Source organism: Physeter macrocephalus, chromosome 20 (genome assembly GCF_002837175.3).
Source record: "Physeter macrocephalus isolate SW-GA chromosome 20, ASM283717v5, whole genome shotgun sequence".
Lineage (NCBI taxonomy): Eukaryota > Metazoa > Chordata > Mammalia > Artiodactyla > Physeteridae > Physeter > Physeter macrocephalus.
Genome location: NC_041233.1, coordinates 20,858,101 through 20,878,385, shown reverse-complemented (window position 1 = coordinate 20,878,385; position 20,285 = coordinate 20,858,101). Strand labels below are relative to the sequence as shown.

The following is a 20,285-nucleotide window of genomic DNA, read 5'->3' as shown; positions in this document are numbered from 1 at the left end:
GCGCACGGGCCCAGCCGCCCCGCGGCATGTGGGATCTTCCCGGACCGGGGCACGAACCCGCGTCCCCTGAATCGGCAGGCGGGCTCTCAACCACTGTGCCACCAGGGAAGCCCTCAGAGGTCCTTTTTAAACTCTGTGACTGCGATTATGTAATTCTATATATTTGCACAAATGAGGCTAATTTCTTGATAAACTTCACAGTGTCGCAATACCTTAAACCTGACGGAAAATGTAAAGCACCTACTACAGGCTCACACAAAACTGGGACTCTGTGGGTCCCTTTCCCATTCCCTCCTCTTATATATAAGATGCATTTCAAAAATAGTTATCATTGTCTTAAAGGTTTCTAAGGCCTTCATCATCTGTAGAATTCTATTATTTAAAATCCACTGACAACTCAGTTCCTCTAGGAAATTGTTCTTAAACAACCCCACCAAACACAGATAACCTCTGAATTATCACCTCTCCTCAGCATTCATGAAGAATAGCGTTGAACTTTATTAATTTGTATCACAGATTATGTAATTTTGACTCTGTTCATTAGTATTGCATGTGTCAACATTTTGTTCCCCCAACTACGTGAAAGCTTAAGGGTAAGACTCATATCTTCTATTTCTTTTGTGGCTTATCTTTTTATAGGACCTAATACTATAATACCCTCAATAAATATTGCTGACAGGTCAAATACTGACTGACAGAAGCAATTGGATAATATCTCCAAAGTGTTTTTATCTTCTCAGAGAAAAACACTAAGTAAATCCATCAGTGTTATTATTGCTCAAGTGTGTGAATAATAATTGCTACCGTTGATTGAGTAATGTCTTTACACATTATACTATGCTTTCTAAATAAACATGGCTTTAAGTTGTAACGTAAATGCCCCAAACTTCCAAATTTATCTCTCTAGACTGAATCCCATTGCTCCAGGCTTTTCTTTTTTTTGGACGCGCCTGTGGGAGTTTAGTTCCCTGACCAGGGATTGAACCCATGTCCCTTGCAGTGGAAGTGCAGAGTCCTAACCACTGGACTGCCAGGGAATTCCCAGAATATTTCAGCTTAGATCCTTCATAGACATCTTAAACTCAACGTTTCCAATACTACATTATTCTTAAAACACTCCTTTCCATTGGCTTCTATCCTACCCCCTCACCCCCTCACCCACACACATCTCTATCTACTCCTCTATCTCCTTTACCGCCTCATCATTCTCCAACTGGCCATTAGGTGTTGCAGTTACTCAAGGCTGAGTTCTAGGTTCTCACTCTCTCTCTTTAGGCTTACTTACTAATATTATATCTTCAGCCTGGGCTGCTCCTTATATATTCTACTCTTTAATATCTCCTTGTAGATGTCTCTGTGGCCTCTGCATACTCAGTGTGTCCTAACCATGCAACTCATCCTCTCCCCTGTCCTTCCGCTTTGCCCTAAAGCAACAACAAACTGATCCTCTTCCAATGATTCCTGCCTCAGTGAGTCCATTCAGTCATGTTTTTCGTGGGTTTCTTTTTGGCTGTGCCACGTGGCTCGTGGGATCTTAGTTTCCTGACCAGGGATCGAACCCATGCCTCTTGCAGTGGAAGCACAGAGTCCTAACCACTGGACTGCCAGGGAATTCCCCATCCAGTCACGTAAACCAGGAACCTAGGAATTATCTTTATCTTCCCTTCCTCACCCCCTAATTGAATCCATCACCAAGTTCTGTCCATTGCATCACTTCAGTATGCCTCGAATCCATCTACCTCCCTCCACTCCCATGGCCTTTACTCTAGACCAATTGCCACATCTTGCAATAGTGTACTCATGTCCACTTTTTTCCTTATTCCATTGTCCAAGCCATGGGCAGAATGATCATTTTGAAATACACGCCTCACCACGTCAGCCACAGCTTAATACTGGCTTCATATTGCTTTAGGATAATGTCAAGACTCCTACAGGGGCTACAAGGCTGCCGGCGGCTGTAAGACTTGACCTATTTCTCTATCTCATCTTATATCACAAACATCCTAGTTCTTCTCACTCCAGCCTCAGTGGCTTTCTTCTGTAATTACAAACCAATAATTCCACTCTTGTAAACCAGTAAATTTCATTTGCAGAAAAGTTTCATTTTAGGCAAAGCAAGCACTTTACAGTTCTTCAGTCTAGCAGCTCCCTCTATTGTCTTACACATTTGTCGATGTGAGTGACCTGCCAGAAGCCTGGAAGGACATAGCATGGTAATGCATTCGAAGTTGTGATCAGACCCTTGAAGACACCAAACTCTTCCACCATAAGCTCTGTTTCTTTTTTCTGGAATGCTTTTTCTTTTTCCTTTCCTCAGTTAAGCCCTAGTCATTCTTCACCTTTGGGTTCAAGCATCATTTCCTTAAGGAAGGCTTCTCTAAACTGGTTTAGGTCAATCCCTGTTTTATGGTTTTTTTTTTTTTTTTTGGCCATGCTGTACAGCATGTGGGAACTTAGTTCCCCGAAGTACTTATTCCAGTTTAAATTTTACATAAATTTCTGTGGTACTTGATTAAAATCTCTTTTCCACTAGAATATAAGCTCCCTGAAGTACAGGGACCAAGTTTTTATTTACTATTGTATCTTTGATGCCTAGCACCTGTACAAGAAATACGTGATGAACAACAACAAAAATAAATTAGATCAGTTCTCTAAATAATTTCCAGTTCATTGCTATATCTAATTGTAACTACACTGAGATGATGTAGTTCCTCTTCTGAAATATTCAGAAAACTCTTACTCATTTTTCAAGCTCAGCTCAACTCTCTAGGTTTTCTTAATTCCTCCCCAACCCCACCCCAATAGAATTGGTCTCTTCCCTCTTTGTTCCTTATAGTACTCTATGCATACCCCTAATAGTGGACAGATACTGACAAATTATACTTACTTTTATGTAACTGCTTGCTCTCTTACAAAAGTCTTTGTAGGAATTTCATCTTATTTTCATAGCTTGACCATCTAACATAACCCCTGGCACACAGTAGGTGGACAGTAAATATGTATGGATTGAATGAATAATGATCTGTTCTGCAGGTCTAGGGGTGCACATACTAAGGAAGTGAAAGGAATATAGCACATATTATGTGCTGTGCACTGTGGTAGGTCCTTTGTCTAAATGATTTTATTTGATATCCATATCAAATCTGGGGGATCACCCATATTTTACAGGTTAGAAACTGAATATCAGGTATTTATTGTCTTTAAGATCACTTACGGGACCTCCCTGGTGCCGCAGTGGTTAAGAATCTGCCTGCCAATGCAGGGGACACGGGTTCGAGCCCTGGTCCAGGAAGATCCCACATGCTGCGGAGCAACTAAGCCTGTGCTGCGCCACAACTGCTGAGCTCGCGCTCTAGAGCCCACGAGCCACAACTACTGAGCCCGTGAGCTGCAATCACTGAAGCCCGCGCACCTAGAGCCCATGCTCTGCAACAAGAGAAGCCACCTCAATGAGAAGCCGGTGCACCACAATGAAGAGTAGCCCCCGCTCACTGCAACTAGAGAAAGCCCATGCACAGCAACGCAGATCCAAGGCAGCCAAAAAATAAATAAAATTTAGAAAAAAGGATCACTTACCTACTAAGTAGAGAAACAGACATTCAATGTTTCTGTTCTTTTTCGCTATACTCTGTTAGAAATTTAATGTACAGCTTTAGAGGACTGTAGAAAAAGATTTGAATAAAAAAATGTCACTTTTCATTTTTTGAATACCAGATTACTAATGCCATAATAAAAAAGAAACCTGAAGCTGTTTCCTAAAATCCCTGCTTTCCTGATTAAGCTTTACCTCATGTTCACAAAATTTTTCAACTGTACACTAGCCATGGAAAGCTGACGTCACAACTTAAGCATATCTAATACTATTTCTAGAGTCAAAAATAATAAGAATCATCTTTATCTTATGCAATTTCTTAAGATCTAATTACCTAAGGTCAAAGTGTGCTTTTAAAAAAAATCAGGGAATTCCCTGGTGGCCTACTGGTTAGGATTCCAGGCTTTCACTGCCGTGGCCCAGGTTCAATCCCTGGTTGGGGAACTGAGATCCTGCAAGCTGTGCAGCTATGCCAAAAAAAAAAAAAAATCAAACCATATTAAAGAGTGTACAAATGCCACTAAAGGAGCAAAAATCATGTTATATATTGGATAAATTATATATGACTCCAAAATTATTTAAATTATAAGGCATCTGTGATATATGATGCTAATTCCTGGTAAATATAAGTAAATAAATGTTAATGATCTGTGGTCTAAAAGAGACTACCTAGCCTAACTTAAGGATAGCTAAGGAAATTCCCTGGTGGTCCAGTGGTTAGGACTCTGGGCTTCCATTACAGGGGGCACGGGCTAGATCCCTGGTCGGGAAACTAAGATCCTGAAAGCCTCACAGTGTGGCCAAAAATAAATAAATAAATAAATAAATAAAATAAAGATAGCTAAGGTCCATGACAATGTCTATTAAAATGGGGCCTCCCCTGGATTTTGGGAGGCCCAGGTCAGAGTGGGGGGGTGGGGGAAGGTATAATGCCCCCCAGGCAGGGACGACCCCCTGTCCCTGGCTGGCCTAGCCTACTCAAAGCTGGTATGTGAGTGAGTGAAGGCGGCCATCCTCTTCAGCATTGTTGACACCGTTGCAACCACTTGGACCCTCCCCAGCCTCCCAAGTGCATCACAGCTCTATGTCTTCTTGGAGTCGCACTTTGACAGTGGCATCAACAACTGGCTTCACAAGTACATGTATGACCACATTGGTGCAGAGCACTCTGCGATGATTCCAGAGTCGGGGGCCAATGTGGCCACATGTGCCATCACCACTCTGTGGCTTGGGCCTTGTGATAATGTCTACCTGTGGTCATGTCTTCATTGCATTGGCCTCAACTTTGAGCTCTGGGTACAGAAACTGGCAGAGTGGGGGTCCCTAGTGCACATGGAGGCCTCTCTGTGGGAGCAGATGTCCCGCAGGGTCTCAGCCATCTTTGGGGCCATGAACTTCTGGGCCATCATCATGTACAACCTTGTAAGCCTGAGCAGCCTTGAGTTCACAGAGCTGGTCACCCAGTGCCTGCTACTCACAGGGTTCCCCCAGACCACACTGGCCATCCTGTTTGTCACCTACTGTGGTGTCCAGCTGGTGAAAGAGAGAGAACGAACCCTGGTGCTGGACGAGGACCAGAAGCAAGACAAAGGGAAGCTGGAGTAGATGGCGGCAGGGACGGGCTCTTCTCAGCTATTCCCAGGCCCAGGTCTAGGCCAGGCCAGATGGGGCCTGGCTAATATAACAGAAGACTTTTCTACCGCGGAAAGCAATAATAATAATAAAAGGCACATTGATTTATCCCTGTTTCATGAAACGTCGGGGTATGTGTGGGGTTGGGTGAAGCTTTCAAAGAAGGCTTTTTACATTTATTTATTTATTTAAGCTACACCCTACGGCATGTGGGATCTTAGTTCCCCTACCAGGGATAGAACCTGTGCCCTCTGCATCAGGAGTGTGGAGTCTTAACCACTGGATTGCCAGGGGAGTCCCCAAAGAAGGCTTTTTAGGTAGTTATCGCTATATCCAGTCTATACGGTATTCATGTATTGCCCATATTTTTAAAAAACTGCCTGGGACATCCCTGGTGGTCCAGTGGTTAAGACTTCACCTTCCACTGCAGGGGGTGTGAGTTCAATCCCTGGTCAGAGAGCTAAGATCCCACATGCCTCATGGCCAAAAAAACAAAACATACAACAGAAGCAGGGGCTTCCCTGGTGGTGCAGTGGTTAAGAATCCGCCTGCCAATGCAGGAGACACGGGTTCGAGCCCTGGTCCGGCAAGATCCCACATGCCGCGGAGTAACTAAGTCCATGCACCACAACTACTGAGCCTGCGCTCTAGAGCCTGTGAGCCACAACTACTGATGCCCGCGTGCCTAGAGCCCGTGCTCTGCAATAAGGGAAGCTTGCACACTGCCATGAAGAGTAGCCTCTGCTTGCCACAACCAGAGAAAGCCCACGCGCAGAAACAGAGACCCAACGCAGCCTAAATAAATAAATTTATTTTAAAAAAGAACAAAAACAAAACAAAACAAAAACAGAAGCAGTATTGTAACAAATTCAATGAAGACTTAAAAAAAATATTTATTTATTTATTTATTTTTGCCTGCGTTGGGTATTCGTTGCTGCACGGGGGCTTTCTCTGGTTGTGGCTAGCGGGGTCTACTCTTCGTGGCGGTGCGCGGGCTTCTCATTGCTGTGGCTTCTCTTGTTGTGGAGCACGGGCTCTAGGTGTGCAGGCTTCAGTGCTTGTGGCTCCCGGGTTTAGTTGCTCTGCAGCATGGGCTCAAACCTGTGTCCCCTGCATTGGCAGGTGGATTCTTAACCACTATGCCACCAGGGAAGTCCCTTCAATAAGGACTTTAAAAATGGTCCACAAAAAACAAAAACAAAAACATTTGCCAAACCTTTGTCCTTTGGTATTCTGTATATTTTCATCTTTACAGTTTGTGCTAACATTCCTATCCCATTTCTGTGCCTTAAACCAGTCCCTCTTTCTAAATTTATTTATTTATTTATTTATTTATGGCTCCGTGGGTCTTCGTTGTTGGGTCTTCGTTACTGCGCACAGGCTTTCTCTAGTTGCGGTGAGCAGGGGCTACTCTTCGTTGTGGTGCGTGGGCTTCTCATTGCAGTGGCTTCTCTTGTTGCAGAGCTCAGGCTCTAGGCGCGCAGGCTTCAGTAGCTGTGGCGCACGGGCTTAGTTGCTCCGTGGCATGTGGGATCTTCCTGGACCAGGGCTCGAACCCGTGTCCCCTGCATTGGCAGGTGGATTGTCAACCACTGTACCACCAGGGAAGTTCCAAACCAGTCCCTCTTTCTGTTTTCCCTCTTCTGTTAATGGTCCATAAAGTCTTTTAACCACCCTAGCAAAAAACTTTGCATCAGTTTTGACTTATCCTATTCCTTGCCTTCCATATTTAATTCCTTAGCAAGCCCAGAAGTTGCTATCTCCTCCATCCATTTTCTTTCTGATTATGTTTTCATGCTCTCACCAACTCTCTTGCCTGGATTACTGCAAAAGCTTCCTAACAGGCTTCTTTACTGTCAGATCTGTCAGTGACTGTCTTCCCCAATTATTGTACTCATCTCTCCCAGATTAATTCTTCTAAAACATAGCTGTCACCCATTTCTTATTAGCCACTAAATTAAGTCTAAACTCTTTCGCCCAAGATTGAAACTGTTCATGATATAACCCTGACCTATTTCTCTAATGTTATTGGTCAGTGGTCTGCCATACAAGTGTTGGGGAGTCAAGGAGAGGGGGTCAAGAATCTTAAGACAGGCAAACTGGACAATTCTTTGTTCTTTGACCAAGCTGAGTTTCCTTATTTGTGTGTGTGTGTGTGTGTGTGTGTGTGTGCACATGTGCATGCATGTGTATACATGTATGTGTGTTTGCCCTGGCCCATGCTTGGCTGTGTCAAAAGCCTGTTCAATTACCTCCTTCCCTGATGATCTCTGACAAACATGGTCTGTTTTCTGCATCCCTACTTGTTATTTGTGTATGTTATTTATTTAACTATTAGGTTCACATTCATTCCCTGAAATAGTACATTCATTGAGGGAAGGGATTCATTTTTCTCCATTTCTTTAGCCTCTGGCCACTAGTTGCTAGATATTCTAGCAGTGAAAGACATAGAAAAGCTTAGTCTTTAATAGAGCCACCATTGTATATCATCTATTCAGTGTCAAGTGACATATCAAATGAACAAAACAGATAATTCCTACCTTCATGGAGCTTACATTCTAGTGGGGGGAAACTAATAATAAAAACATTTTATATATATTATAAGCACTGGTAAACGCTGTGGAAAAAATTAAAGGAGAGAAAAGAGATAGTGAGTTTTGGTAGGGGTGAGGGTGGAGTGGGTAGTAATTTTAAATATTACAGCCAGAAAAGGCCTCCTTGACAAGCTTACATTTGTGGAAAACCTGAAGAAGGATATAGAAAGAGGACGTTACATGGAATATCTAGGGGAAAAGTAGTACAGGTGGAAAGAACAGCATGTGTAAAGGCCCTGAGGGAATCAAGCCAGGTATTTACGAGGAACAAAGAAGCCAGTGTGACTGAAGGAAGTTCTAGGAGTTGAGGCCAGAGATATAACAGGAAACCAGTAGACCATTTTAAGAATTCCCCCAAGTGATATGGGAAGCCATTGAAGGGTTTGGGGATAAGGTGTGACAAGATTTGTTTTAGGTTTTAAAGAATTGCTTTGGCTGCCATATTAGGAACAGAAAGTAGGAAGCAAGAGAAAGCAGGGAGATTAATTAGGAAATTACTCAAGGTTTATGGACTGAGGTTGGAGTTGTGATTTAATGAAATGAGGAAAGGTTGCAGGAGTAGCATGTTTGGGAAAGAAGATGAGGAATTTAGTTTTGGATATGATAAATAGATGCCAGTTTGATATACAGGTGGAGATGTGGGAAATATGGATCAATAGATTTGGAGAGTGGGTGGGAAGGGCTGGAGATTAGCAGTCATCCCAATGACTACATATTAATGTATTTAAAACTCTGAGGTTGGTAAGGTCTCTGAGAGTGAGTGTAATAACATCTGTAGGTTGAGTAGTTTAGTTGTAACCAGCTGAGTAGAGAAGAAATAATTAGATGTTTAAGTCACTAGACTTGTCGGTTATCATGTATATAAACTTTCCATCCTAAGTCTGGATTTAGTTTTGGAGTTGAGGGCCATTACGTGATAAATTAAATCTGTAAGGTGCATCTCATTTGAAACGGAAATGGATTAGAAGAGATACTAGTACAGCTTACAGGACGGGGGGAAAATACCAGCTTACAGGACAGAGGAAAAATACACATTAGCACTAGGAGCTGGGACAGCTTTGCTAGTTACGTGATATGAAAGCATAGACCTTTCTCTTTTTTTCTTACATAAAAAAAAAAACCTGGGGACTTCCCTGGTGGCGCAGTGGTTAAGAAACCGCCTGCCAATTCAGGAGACACAGGTTCGAGCCCTGGTCTGGTAAGATCCCACATTCCACGGAGCAACTAAGCCCGTGTGCCACAATTATGAGCCTGCGCTCGACAGCCTGCGAGCCACAACTACTGAGCCCACAAGCCACAACTACTGAAGCCCGCGCGCCTAGAGCCTGAGTTCTGCAACAAGAGAAGCCACCGCAACAAGAGAAGCCATCGCAACAAGAAGCCTGTGCTCCACAGCAAAGAGTAGCCCCTGCTCACCACAACTAGAGAAAGCCCGCGGGCAGCAACGAAGACCCAACTCAGCCAAAAATAAATAAACAAACAAAAACGCAGGCTCAGCGGCCATGGCTCACGGGCCCAGCCGCTCCGCGGCATGTGGGATCTTCCCAGGCCGGGGCACGCACCCACGTCCCCTGCATTGGCAAAAGGACTCTCAACCACTGCGCCACCAGGGAAGCCCCTCTTTTAACCATTTTTAAGCGTACAATTCAGTAGTATTAATTACATCCACAATGTTGTGCAACCATCCCCACTTTTGGGAGCTTTCAATTCTTTACATTAGACATGCAAATTATAAATAATGATATTATTATATGGGTCTGTATTTTCTGGTAGGAATTGAATATTGGGAACATGGGAAAAACTAAATTTGAAATCTGGACTCACCATTAATGATAAATGTCGGCTAGAAACACCTTGCAGAGGCATATCCATAGAAAGAGAAAGTGGGGACCAGTGTCAATAATAGGGAAGATTGGAGTAAGTATTAACGAAAATTATAATAGGTAATTTCTGAAAAAGAGGATAAAAGTTCAGAACAACTTTGGTCACAAAGAACAGGAATGAATTTTGCTCAAGTGGGAGGTGATGAGGGACGCACAGTAAGAGAATAGTGCTGGGTAAGGGGTGGTTTGAAAAAAATAGTCTTGTAATACATCGGGGTCAGGGAGAAGAAACTGGGAGGTTCCTGAGAGTTTAGGATTTGGTGGGGAGTAGAGCGGTGGAATTTGAGAGCTAAGCACAAAGCACAGATTCAGAAAGTCCTGGCAAGGCAGAAGTATTTGTGTCTAATTTGTAGTGCCCCAAAGAAAGAAGAACTTGCTTTAGCAATTATTTTTTTGGGTTGGGGGTGGAATAGAAGCTTGGGGGGGGGTTTAGGGAGGCAGAATGTGAGGTTCAGCGAGAAGATCTGAGAAGGCAGAGCTGATCAGGTGGGAGACAGTGCAATTTCAGAAGTTCCTGGAAAGAGTGAGGAATCAAAGGTTGGTTCTGGAAAGGGTTCATTTTGGGAAGGTCAGAAGGCAGCCTGATACACGGTTACATGTCGATCGATGATCAATATGGGTTGGTGGACGGGGGAGAGCTTTCTGAGGTGGTGGGTTTTGGAAGGACCTTCTCGCTGGCCATGCTTCCCTTCTTCCGCCTGTAACAGAAGACGCCTGCACAGCGAGGCCAGAAGAAGAGATGTGAGGCGAGGCTGGGGAGAGGGGGAGGTGTCCGGCCCCGGTGACTCCCGCTTCAGGCCTTGACCCAGGCCCCGCCCCTGGCCTACGCCATCAGCCAGCGCCGCGCCGCTCGTGGTGTTCCGTCCCGCCGTGCGGCGGTCGGTGCCCTGTCACCGCCTGCTCTGGCCATGGCTAGGGCGCTTGTGTTATAAATTGGCGACCAAAGTTCCCGACGCGGCCCTGGTCCTGATGGCGGCGGCGGCGGCCGTGGCAGCAGCCGAGCCACCTCCCGCGATGCCGCAGGCGGCAGGAGCCGGAGGGCCAGCCGCCCGCAGAGATTTCTACTGGCTGCGCTCCTTCCTGGCCGGAGGTGGGTTTCCGCCGGGAGGATCTGGCCGCGTACGGAGTGGCCGGGGTGGGATTCGGGGCAGGTCGGGTGTATGCGGCCGCGATGACATTCTTGGACTCCGGCTGTTCCAATGCCCTGCCAGGTGTTTGCCCGGACCCGCTGTAACCTCTAAGAATCACTTGACTAATGACAGCAGGATCCTAGGGAGGAAGGGCCTCGAGCTGTCGAGGAGCAGCTGGAGCCGTGGAAGGGCTGAACCAGGCACCAATTCTTCAGGGTTGGATAGCAGGAAAAAGAGGGGAGTCCCTTAAAGGACGTCAGGGTTTCAGTGCAACATGCTGGGCACTCCTTTCTTTTATAAAGACTGTGCACGACCGAGTGTAGAATTGGATTTTGCTGTTTGCTTAAAAGAAAATAAACATTGGAGGTCAGCTTTTTAAGGATGACTGGGAAATTGTGCAAAACTGTCTACAACCAAAACTGGTTCCGGTGATTCTAGAAAACTGTGCCACAGGTACTTGACAGGTAGCTGGTGCAGCCCTACTATTGGTGTGACTGTCGGGCCAGAAGTTTCGTATTGTCTCTCAGAAATTTCTTCTGCTTTCCCATAAAGAGGTGTTTCGGTCTCTACCCTCTCTTAGTTGACTGTCTGGGTTGTCATCACTTAATTACTTGTAAAGGCTGGGAATTTTTAAAATTCCACATTATGAGGACTTGTAGAAAGATATCTGTATGCTGCAATAGTATTAAGAATTATTTTGTTCTGCTGATAAAAAGGTCATTCATTTATTTATACAAGGAATATTTGAGTGTCTGCTACATGCTCAGTGTACATCAGGGAATAAAACAAAGATCCTAGAGTTTACATTGGTTGGGGACTTGTTGTGAGAAAGGCGATAAGCAAAATGAAAAAATAAGTTATATAGTATATTAGAACATGATGAATGGGAAGAAGTAAAAAGGAGAATGGTGGTGAAAAATTGTGATAATCTGGATATAGATAGAATAAATGATTTTCTGACAGATTAGAGATGGGCAAAGAAGAGAAGTCAAGGGAGGCTTATTTTGGTTTGAGAAGCTGAAAGGATGAAGTTGTCATTGACTGAAATGGGAAGCCTGTAGTTGGAACAACGTTCATGATGGTTGTTTGGGGAGATCAGGAATTCAGTTTTGGACATGTTACATTTTGTGATGTTGACTAGACATTGGAGTAGAGTCTTGGTAATGTGTAGGCAAGGTTAGCAACCGGGTAATGCAAATTGGTACAACCTCTTTGGAGAACTGGCTGGGTAGTTATCTATGAAGCTGAACATTTGTATACCTGCAGTTGATCTAGCAGTTGTATGATCCAGCAGTTCCACTCCTAGGTATATACCCAACATATCTATTTCTGCTCTTATCTGTGATATTCATAATATCCCCAAAGCAGAATCAACCCAAATGTCCATCAATGTTAGAATGTATAACAAGGGACTTCCCTGGTGGTCCAGTGGTTAAGAATCCGCCTTCCAGTGCAGGGGACACAGGTTCAATCCCTGGTTGGGGAACTAGGATCCCACCTGTGGTGTAACTAAGCCCGTGCTTCACAACTACTGAGCCCGTGCGCCACAACTAGAGAGCCCGCATGATGCAACTACAGAGCCCACATGCTCTGGCCACAACTAGAGAGAAGCCTGCGTGCTGCAACGAAGAGCCTGCGCGCTGCAACTACGACCCAATGCAGCCAAAAATAAATAAATTAATAATTTTTTTAAAAAAAAGAATGTACAACAAAATATGGTATAATCATACACAGAAATACTATGCAGCACTGAAAATGAGTAAATTCCTGCCACACCAACGTGTATAAATTTCACAAACATAATGATGAACAGAAGAAGCCAGATATAGTGTAAACTGTGTGATTTTATTTGTATAAAGTTCAAAAACAGCCAAAACTAAATCCATGTTGTTAGAACTCAGAAGGCTGATTGGCAAATAGTGATTTGAGGAGAGGGACTTCTGGGAGGCTGGTAATGTCCCATTTTTTGATTTGGGTGGTCTTTATGTGGGTGTATTCACCTTACTGTAATTCATTAAGTGGCATACTTGTGATTTGTGCACTTTTCTCTATGTATCTTATACTTTACTACACAAAATCTGTTAAGAGGAAGAAAGAAATTGGAGACAGCAAGTATAGGAAACTCTGCAATGGAATCTTTTTTTTTGTGCGGTACGTGGGCCTCTCACTGTTGTGGCCTCTCCCGCTGCGGAGCGCAGGCTCCGCAGCCATGGCTCACGGGCTTAGCCGCTTCGCGGCATGTGGGATCTTCCCGGACCGGGGCACGAACCCGCGTCCCCTGCATTGGCAGACGGACTCTCAACCACTGCGCCACCAAGGAAGCCCTGCAATGGAATCTTGATTAAGCTGTGTACTTTTTAGAACCGTGCACAATATTTTTGTTTGTTTTTATAGTTTTTTTAAATATCAGGTTAATTAAAGTATAATTTATATACAGTAAAGTTCACTCTTTTTCGTGTGTACAGTTTAATGAGTTTTAACAAACATGTTTTGTAATGACCACCACAGTCAAGATATAGAATAGTTCCATAACCCCCAATTATTTCCACTTTCCTTGGTACTCATGCCTTTCCTCTCATCTCCAACCCCTGGCAGCCACTGATCTGTTTTCTGTCTCTATAGTCTTGCCTTTCCCAGAATGTTATATAAATGTAATCATACATCCCCTGCATTGGCAGACGGACTCTCAACCACTGCGCCACCAAGGAAGCCCTGCAATGGAATCTTGATTAAGCTGTGTACTTTTTAGAACCGTGCACAATATTTTTGTTTGTTTTTATAGTTTTTTTAAATATCAGGTTAATTAAAGTATAATTTATATACAGTAAAGTTCACTCTTTTTCGTGTGTACAGTTTAATGAGTTTTAACAAACATGTTTTGTAATGACCACCACAGTCAAGATATAGAATAGTTCCATAACCCCCAATTATTTCCACTTTCCTTGGTACTCATGCCTTTCCTCTCATCTCCAACCCCTGGCAGCCACTGATCTGTTTTCTGTCTCTATAGTCTTGCCTTTCCCAGAATGTTATATAAATGTAATCATACAATATGTAGTCTTCTGAGTCTGGCTTCCTTCAGTTAGCAAAATGCATTTAAGTTTCATCCATGTTGTATGTATCAGTAGTGTGCTCCTTTTTGTTACTGAGTAGTAGTATTCCATTGTATGGATTTACCAGTTTCATCTATTGTGAAAATTTGCTTTGTTTTCTAGTTTTTTGTTATTTGAATAAAATGGGTATTAAAAAGTTGCACACAGATTTTTATAACCATTATAGGCGCTCCTGGTCCAAGTGATATGAGAAAATACCATTGGGCAAGTTACTTAACCTCCCTTTGCCTCAGTTTCCCCATCCTTTAAATGGGAAAATAAAAGTACCTACCTCAGAATGTAATTGTAATAATTAAATGAGAAAGTACCTGTAAAAGCCTTGGCATAGTGCCTGCAGTTGAATCTCTTAGCCTAGTACCTGGTACAAAGGAAACCATACTTGTTTTTTATTGGTGATTAGCAGTGGTCTTTGGCAAATATCTTTTTTTAAAAAAAATAAATAAATTTATTTATTTTTGGCCGCATTGGGTCTTCATTACTGCATGCGGGCTTTCTCTAGTTGCGGTGAGCGGGGGATACTCTTCGTTGTGGTGCGCAGTCTTCTCATTGCCGTGGCTTCTCTTGTTAAGGAGCACTGGCTCTAGGCATACGGGCTTCAGTAGTTGCGGCATGCAGGTTCAGTAGTTGTGGCTTGTGGGCTCTAGTGCACAGGCTCAGTAGTTGTGGCGCACGGGCTTAGCTGCTCTGCAGCATGCAGGATATTCCCGGACCAGGGCTTGAACCTGTGTCTCCTGCATTGGCAGGCGGATTCTTAACCACTGTGCCACCAGGGAAGCCCTCTTTGGCAAATATCTTAAGTTCACCTGTTCAAAATGAAGATAAAGCCTACTTGACCTTACTCAGTGGACTTTTGTGATGATTAATTGAGCTATAAAGTGATGTGATAAGCAAGTAAAGATATTATTAAAAGAAACTACTGGGGTTTCCCTGGTGGTGCAGTGGTTGAGAATCCGCCTGCCGATGCAGGGGTCACAGGTTCGTGCCCCGGTCCGGGAGGATCCCACATGCCGCGGAGTGGCTGGGCCCGTGAGCCATGGCCGCTGAGCCTGTGAGTCCGGAGCCTGTGCTCCGCGACAGGAGAGACCACAACAGTGAGAGGCCCGCGTACCACACACACATAAAAATAAATAAATAAATAAATAAAAGAAACTACTTATTGAACAGTTTCTAAATAATTTTTATATGGTTATTTCATAATGAATGGGAAGATAATAATATAAAAAACTATTCTGAAACCAAATATACCCGAATGAAAATTATTTTTAGCTTATCCTCAATTTTGAGTGGCCATGACTGTTATTTCCATTAGTTCAGATAAGAGAAGCTTGATATAGAAACTTATATGTGGATTTAATATTTGAGCACAAATAGGCATTTTATTTTGGGGTATTTCAGAATATGCATTTTAGCATCAGTTACATGCTGAGCTATTAAGTAAATGTGTGTGGATTTTGAGTGATTTTGTCTTATATTTTTAAAAGTTTGTAAAGTAAGACTCTTCATTCATTCAGTAAACAGGTATTGAGTACCTGTTAGGTGCCAGGCCCTGAACTGGTCTCTGGGGATGCAGTAGTAAAGAGACTCACAATATCCCAGTCCTCTTGTACCTTCCTTAACAAATATGCAATGATGAAGAGCTTAACATAACCATAAAAAAGACACCAAGGACTTTTTTGTCCACCTTTTTATAATAGTAACAACTCATTTGGTTGAGTGCTTACTACATGTAAGGTACTTTACAGAAGTGTCTTAGATGGTTCAGGCTACTATAACAAAAATACTGTAATCTGGGTGACTTATAAACAACAAACTTCTTTCTCATAGTTCTGGAAACTGGGAAGTCCAAGGTCATGGTGCCAGCAAATATCTGGGGAGGACCTGCTTCCTCATAGCTTGTGTTTCTACATGGTGGAAGGGGCCAGGGATCTCTCTGGGGCCTCTTTTTTTTTTTTGGCCGCACCGCACAGCCTGAGGAATCCTAGTTCCCCGACCAGGGATTGAACCCGTGCCCCCCTGCAGTGGAAGCACAGAGCCTTAACCACTGGACCTCCAGGGAAGTCCCACTGGGGCCTCTTTTATAAGGGCATTAATTCTTTTCATGGGGGTCCTAATCACCTCCTCTAATACCACCTCCCACCTCTAAATACCATCACTAGGAATTAGTTTTCAATGTGTGAATTTTGGGGGGACACAAACAGTCTGTAGCAAAAAATGTTTATATATTGTCACCTTAGAAGCATGCCAAGCTATTAGGGCTCACCTGGATTCTGATTTATGCTAAAGCCCATGTATGCACTTTACTGTCATCCACATGTCTGCACAGTGGCATGTGGTAGGGACCAAATACATAATTGCTGAGTGGATAAATGAATGACTGAATTTTACGGGTGAACTTTGATTATTTCAATGGGAAGTCATCCAGAAGAAGAAGATGTTATTTCAAACAGAGGCTTATAGGTGGGTAAATCCCTCCAAGTGTCTGTCTCCATAACCACATTTAGCAAGATTCCAGTGTTCATCAGGAATTAGGGGGCAGATTTACACTCTTCAAACTAATTAAGTCTGACATGCTAAATAATTAAATTTTAGAGAATGGGGGCCCATCATCTACATATCCCTGCTACTGGGCAGTTCTACCCATGGAGATCAAGTTAGAGATTAGAGGGTATGCTAGCCTCTAAATAATGATTTCCATCTGGAAAGAAATGGTATGGAATTTCTTCCTGATCTTTTCAAATTTTTTAGGTATTGCTGGATGCTGTGCCAAAACAACAGTTGCTCCTTTGGATCGAGTGAAGGTTTTATTACAAGCTCACAATCACCATTACAAACACTTGGGTGAGTTAATAGATGCTAAAGAGAAAAATGAAAATGTTATCCATCTGGTGTCTTCATTTCTAGTTGTGAATTATAGTGGAAAGAGGACACAAAAGGGAGTTCAAGTTTGGGGGCAGATTTTACGAGGGATGTATCTCTTATCTATTTTAATCGTTTCATTTGCAATAGTGGTTATATATGTTTATCATTTTAGGGTACTAATGTACTCTAAAATCTTTGAATCATTGAAGTAAGTACTACATATTTGTTTATTGAGATTAACAAATCACATCCTTAACAGACACACATAATAGCTCAGCTTGATTAAAAAAAGAATCCAACTAGTGATAGAGATAAGGTTTATTCCTTTAAACACTTAAGCATGTGTTGTAGATATCTTAGGGCAAGCGAATCCAATGCAATTACTATATATGGATAAACTTGCATTGTTAAAAAAATATCGAGCCCTTAGTTGTTCCTTGTAAACATAAAAATCAGCTATTATAATTAACATGGACACTCTAATATATCATTGGTGGGAGTAAGGATTTTTTATAGCCTTTTTGGAGGGCATTTTGGTAATATGCATCAAAAGTCTTTAAAAGATACATATTCTTTGGCTTTGCAATTCTAGTTCTAGGAGGTTGTTTCAAGGAAGTAATCAGAAATGTGCTCAAATATGTATATACAAGAATCAAAGCATTATTTATGTTGGTTAAAAAAAAAAAAGAGCCAACCAAAATGTTTAATAATAGGGAATTGGCTAAGTTAAATAATAAGTATTACTTAAATAAATAAGTCCATATTATAGGCTATTTTGCAATCATAAAAAATTGTAAAAGAATGTTAATTGACTAGGAAGAATGTTCATAATATATTAGTTAAATGAAAAAATGTTGCAAATGGTTTAATCATATTGCATTTTATCTAAGTAAACGTGTTTAGACAAAAGGCTAGAAGGAGAAATATGAACATTAAATTGTTAATTTTCAGTGGTGAGATTATAGGTAATTTTTTTCCTCTAAGCTAATTTGTAATACATGTTGAAAGTATATTAAATTTTCAGTTAGAGGGAAAAAGATTTAAAAGAAAAAATTTAATGTGGATAGAGACCAAGAAAGAAGTTAGGTCAAGGCAACTAACTCATATTACTCCATTGCTTTACAGTTTCATACTTCAGTAATGGGAATGATGTGTGCTCTGCATGATCTATGCATCATTTTTAAGAAAGATATTTAACAGAGTGAATAAGAAGCAATTATTTTAACAATTGGGTTTTTAAAATGTGATTTTATATTTATTGTGTCTCTTTTTCCTGTCAATATTTTTAATACAAAGTAAGTCTGTTCTTTAAATTGAAAGAAAAATTTTGCTAATATCTTTGTATCCAGAAATGAATTCTACATCTTCTCAGTGTACTGCTCATGTATAGAAAGAATCAGACCTTTGAACTTATTGAGAGATTATATAAAACTGGAAAGGAAGGAAATGATTTTCTTTTTTAAAGAATTTCTTTTCTAAATTGAGGGTGAAAAGGAGATGAATTATATTACCCAATATCTCATGGTGTTTGACAGTGACCCAGCATATGAATGTCTGAGCAGTATTGTTTTATACTTTTAAACTTCTCCCCATGCTGATGTATGTTGTTTTGTTTCCTGATTTGTAATCATTAGTTTACATATTCACATTAGATTTCACGCTCTACAGGGCTGCATGCCACGGGTTACAGTGTACCCTACAAGGCATGCAAAATTTGAAACAGAATTCCTGTAGTGCAACAATGAACTATTGGTGTAGTGTATGGAGTTTCATGTATCTTTAAAATATACAAGCCAAAAGAAAAGTATTAGTGGCTTATTAATTTATTTTAAAAATATTGTGGGGCATTTTATTCTAGGTGCCTCCCTTTTTACATGCATAAGATAGCTTTTCAGTTTTGCTTAAATTTAAAAACATGATTTTTCACAGTCAAATTAAAGATGATAAAGATATGCTATTGAATAAAACTTCTACTTTAGCTTCTTTTAAAAAGTGTATGGTGTTATTCCCAAGGCATCAAAAACTACTTTTTATTTTGAATCAAAATTGTTGTGGCCAAATGAAAAGGAATGGGTATAATTAGAATTTCTTCTTCCCCAATTTGCACCGAGTGTAAAGAATTTTTTCCTGTAATATATTAAAAATTCTCGACCTCCATTTAACTTTTTACAGTCAATGTGATATAAAAATAGGTAGCTGAATCGTAATAGGATTCTTTAACAGTCCTTTAAATTTTTTTATTTATTTTTATTTTTGAATGTATAATATTTTTACAAGTTCATAATTCAAAAAGTACAAAAGCAAACATCTTCCTCCTTGTCCCCTTGTTAGAATCAAGCATTTACGGTTTTCTTCCATTTTCCTTCAGAGCTTATGTATATATACACAAGCATATGCTTATATTTTACCGTTAGTTCCTTGTAATCCTATCTTGACAAAATAAATATACAGAAAAGGATCTAAATAACACACAAGCTTGATATAACATAGACAAGAGGACTTTGCCCCCTGCAGAGAATACATATTCTTTTCAAATATGCTTGTAACACATGCAAAAATTGGTTCAGTGTTATGCCATAAAGAAAATCTCAATTTCCCAAAGTAAAAATAGTACAGACTATAGATTGAAGGAGAAAAATAACGTAATTATCTCAATGGATATTTAAATGCCATTTGAAAACATTCAACATCCATTCTTCCTCTGTCTCTCTGTGTTATTGTTTTAGGTGAGATTTTTGTGAAAAGCATTTGGTTAGACATTGCCTTTTAACAGAATTTGAGAGTCTTTGGCTTTTAATAGAAGGATTTATATCTTTTTTTTAAAAAATATTTTTAAATTTTGTTTATTTTTCGCTGTGTCAGGTCTTAGTGGCGACATGCAGGATCTTCGTTATGGGTTCTTTTGTTGTAGCACACGGGCATAGTTGCCCTGCAGCATGTGGGATCTTAGTTCCCCAACCAGGGATCGAACCCGTGTCTCCTCACTGGAAGGCAGATTCTTTACCACTGGACCACCAAGGAAGTCCCGGATTTATATCTTTTAGATTTTTTTTTTTCAATCATAGATTTATGTTTTCTGTTCATTGTGCTTTTCTTGTAACCTCCCCAGCCACCCTCCCCTGCTCCTTGTTTCCTGGATTTCCTTTTTTTAAAAAAAATTTTATTTATTTATTGGCCCCACGGCATGTGGGATCCTGGTTCCCCCCCCAGGGATCGAACCTGTGCTCCCCTGCACTGGAAGTGCAGTCTTAACCACTGGACCAGCACGGAAGTCCCTGGATTTCCTTTTTTTGAAATAACTTTATTTCACTTCTACTAATGATTTCTCTTTAAATATTTGTAACAAAGAGTTTTAGAGGGCTTCCCTGGTAGCGCAGTGGTTGAGAGTCTGCCTGCCAACGCGGGGGACACGGGTTCATGCCCCGGTCCGGGAGGATCCCACATGCCGCGGAGCGGCTGGGCCCGTGAGCCATGGCCGCTGA

At 41.6% G+C, this 20,285-nt stretch overlaps 1 protein-coding gene across 3 annotated transcripts in view; it reads left to right on the top strand.

The window, feature by feature from the left end:
- Window positions 1-10,585: 10,585 nt before the first annotated feature.
- Window positions 10,586-20,285, top strand: part of LOC102988942 (solute carrier family 25 member 16) — a 74,745-nt gene continuing 65,045 nt past the window's right edge. For all 3 annotated transcript variants that reach the window (XM_024132084.3, XM_055080954.1, XM_024132085.2), the window contains exons 1-2: window positions 10,586-10,791; window positions 16,690-16,782. In XM_024132084.3, the coding sequence (XP_023987852.1) occupies window positions 10,671-10,791; window positions 16,690-16,782 (214 nt within the window). In that variant the 5' untranslated portion in view covers window positions 10,586-10,670. The remainder of the gene's footprint in view (window positions 10,792-16,689; window positions 16,783-20,285) is intronic.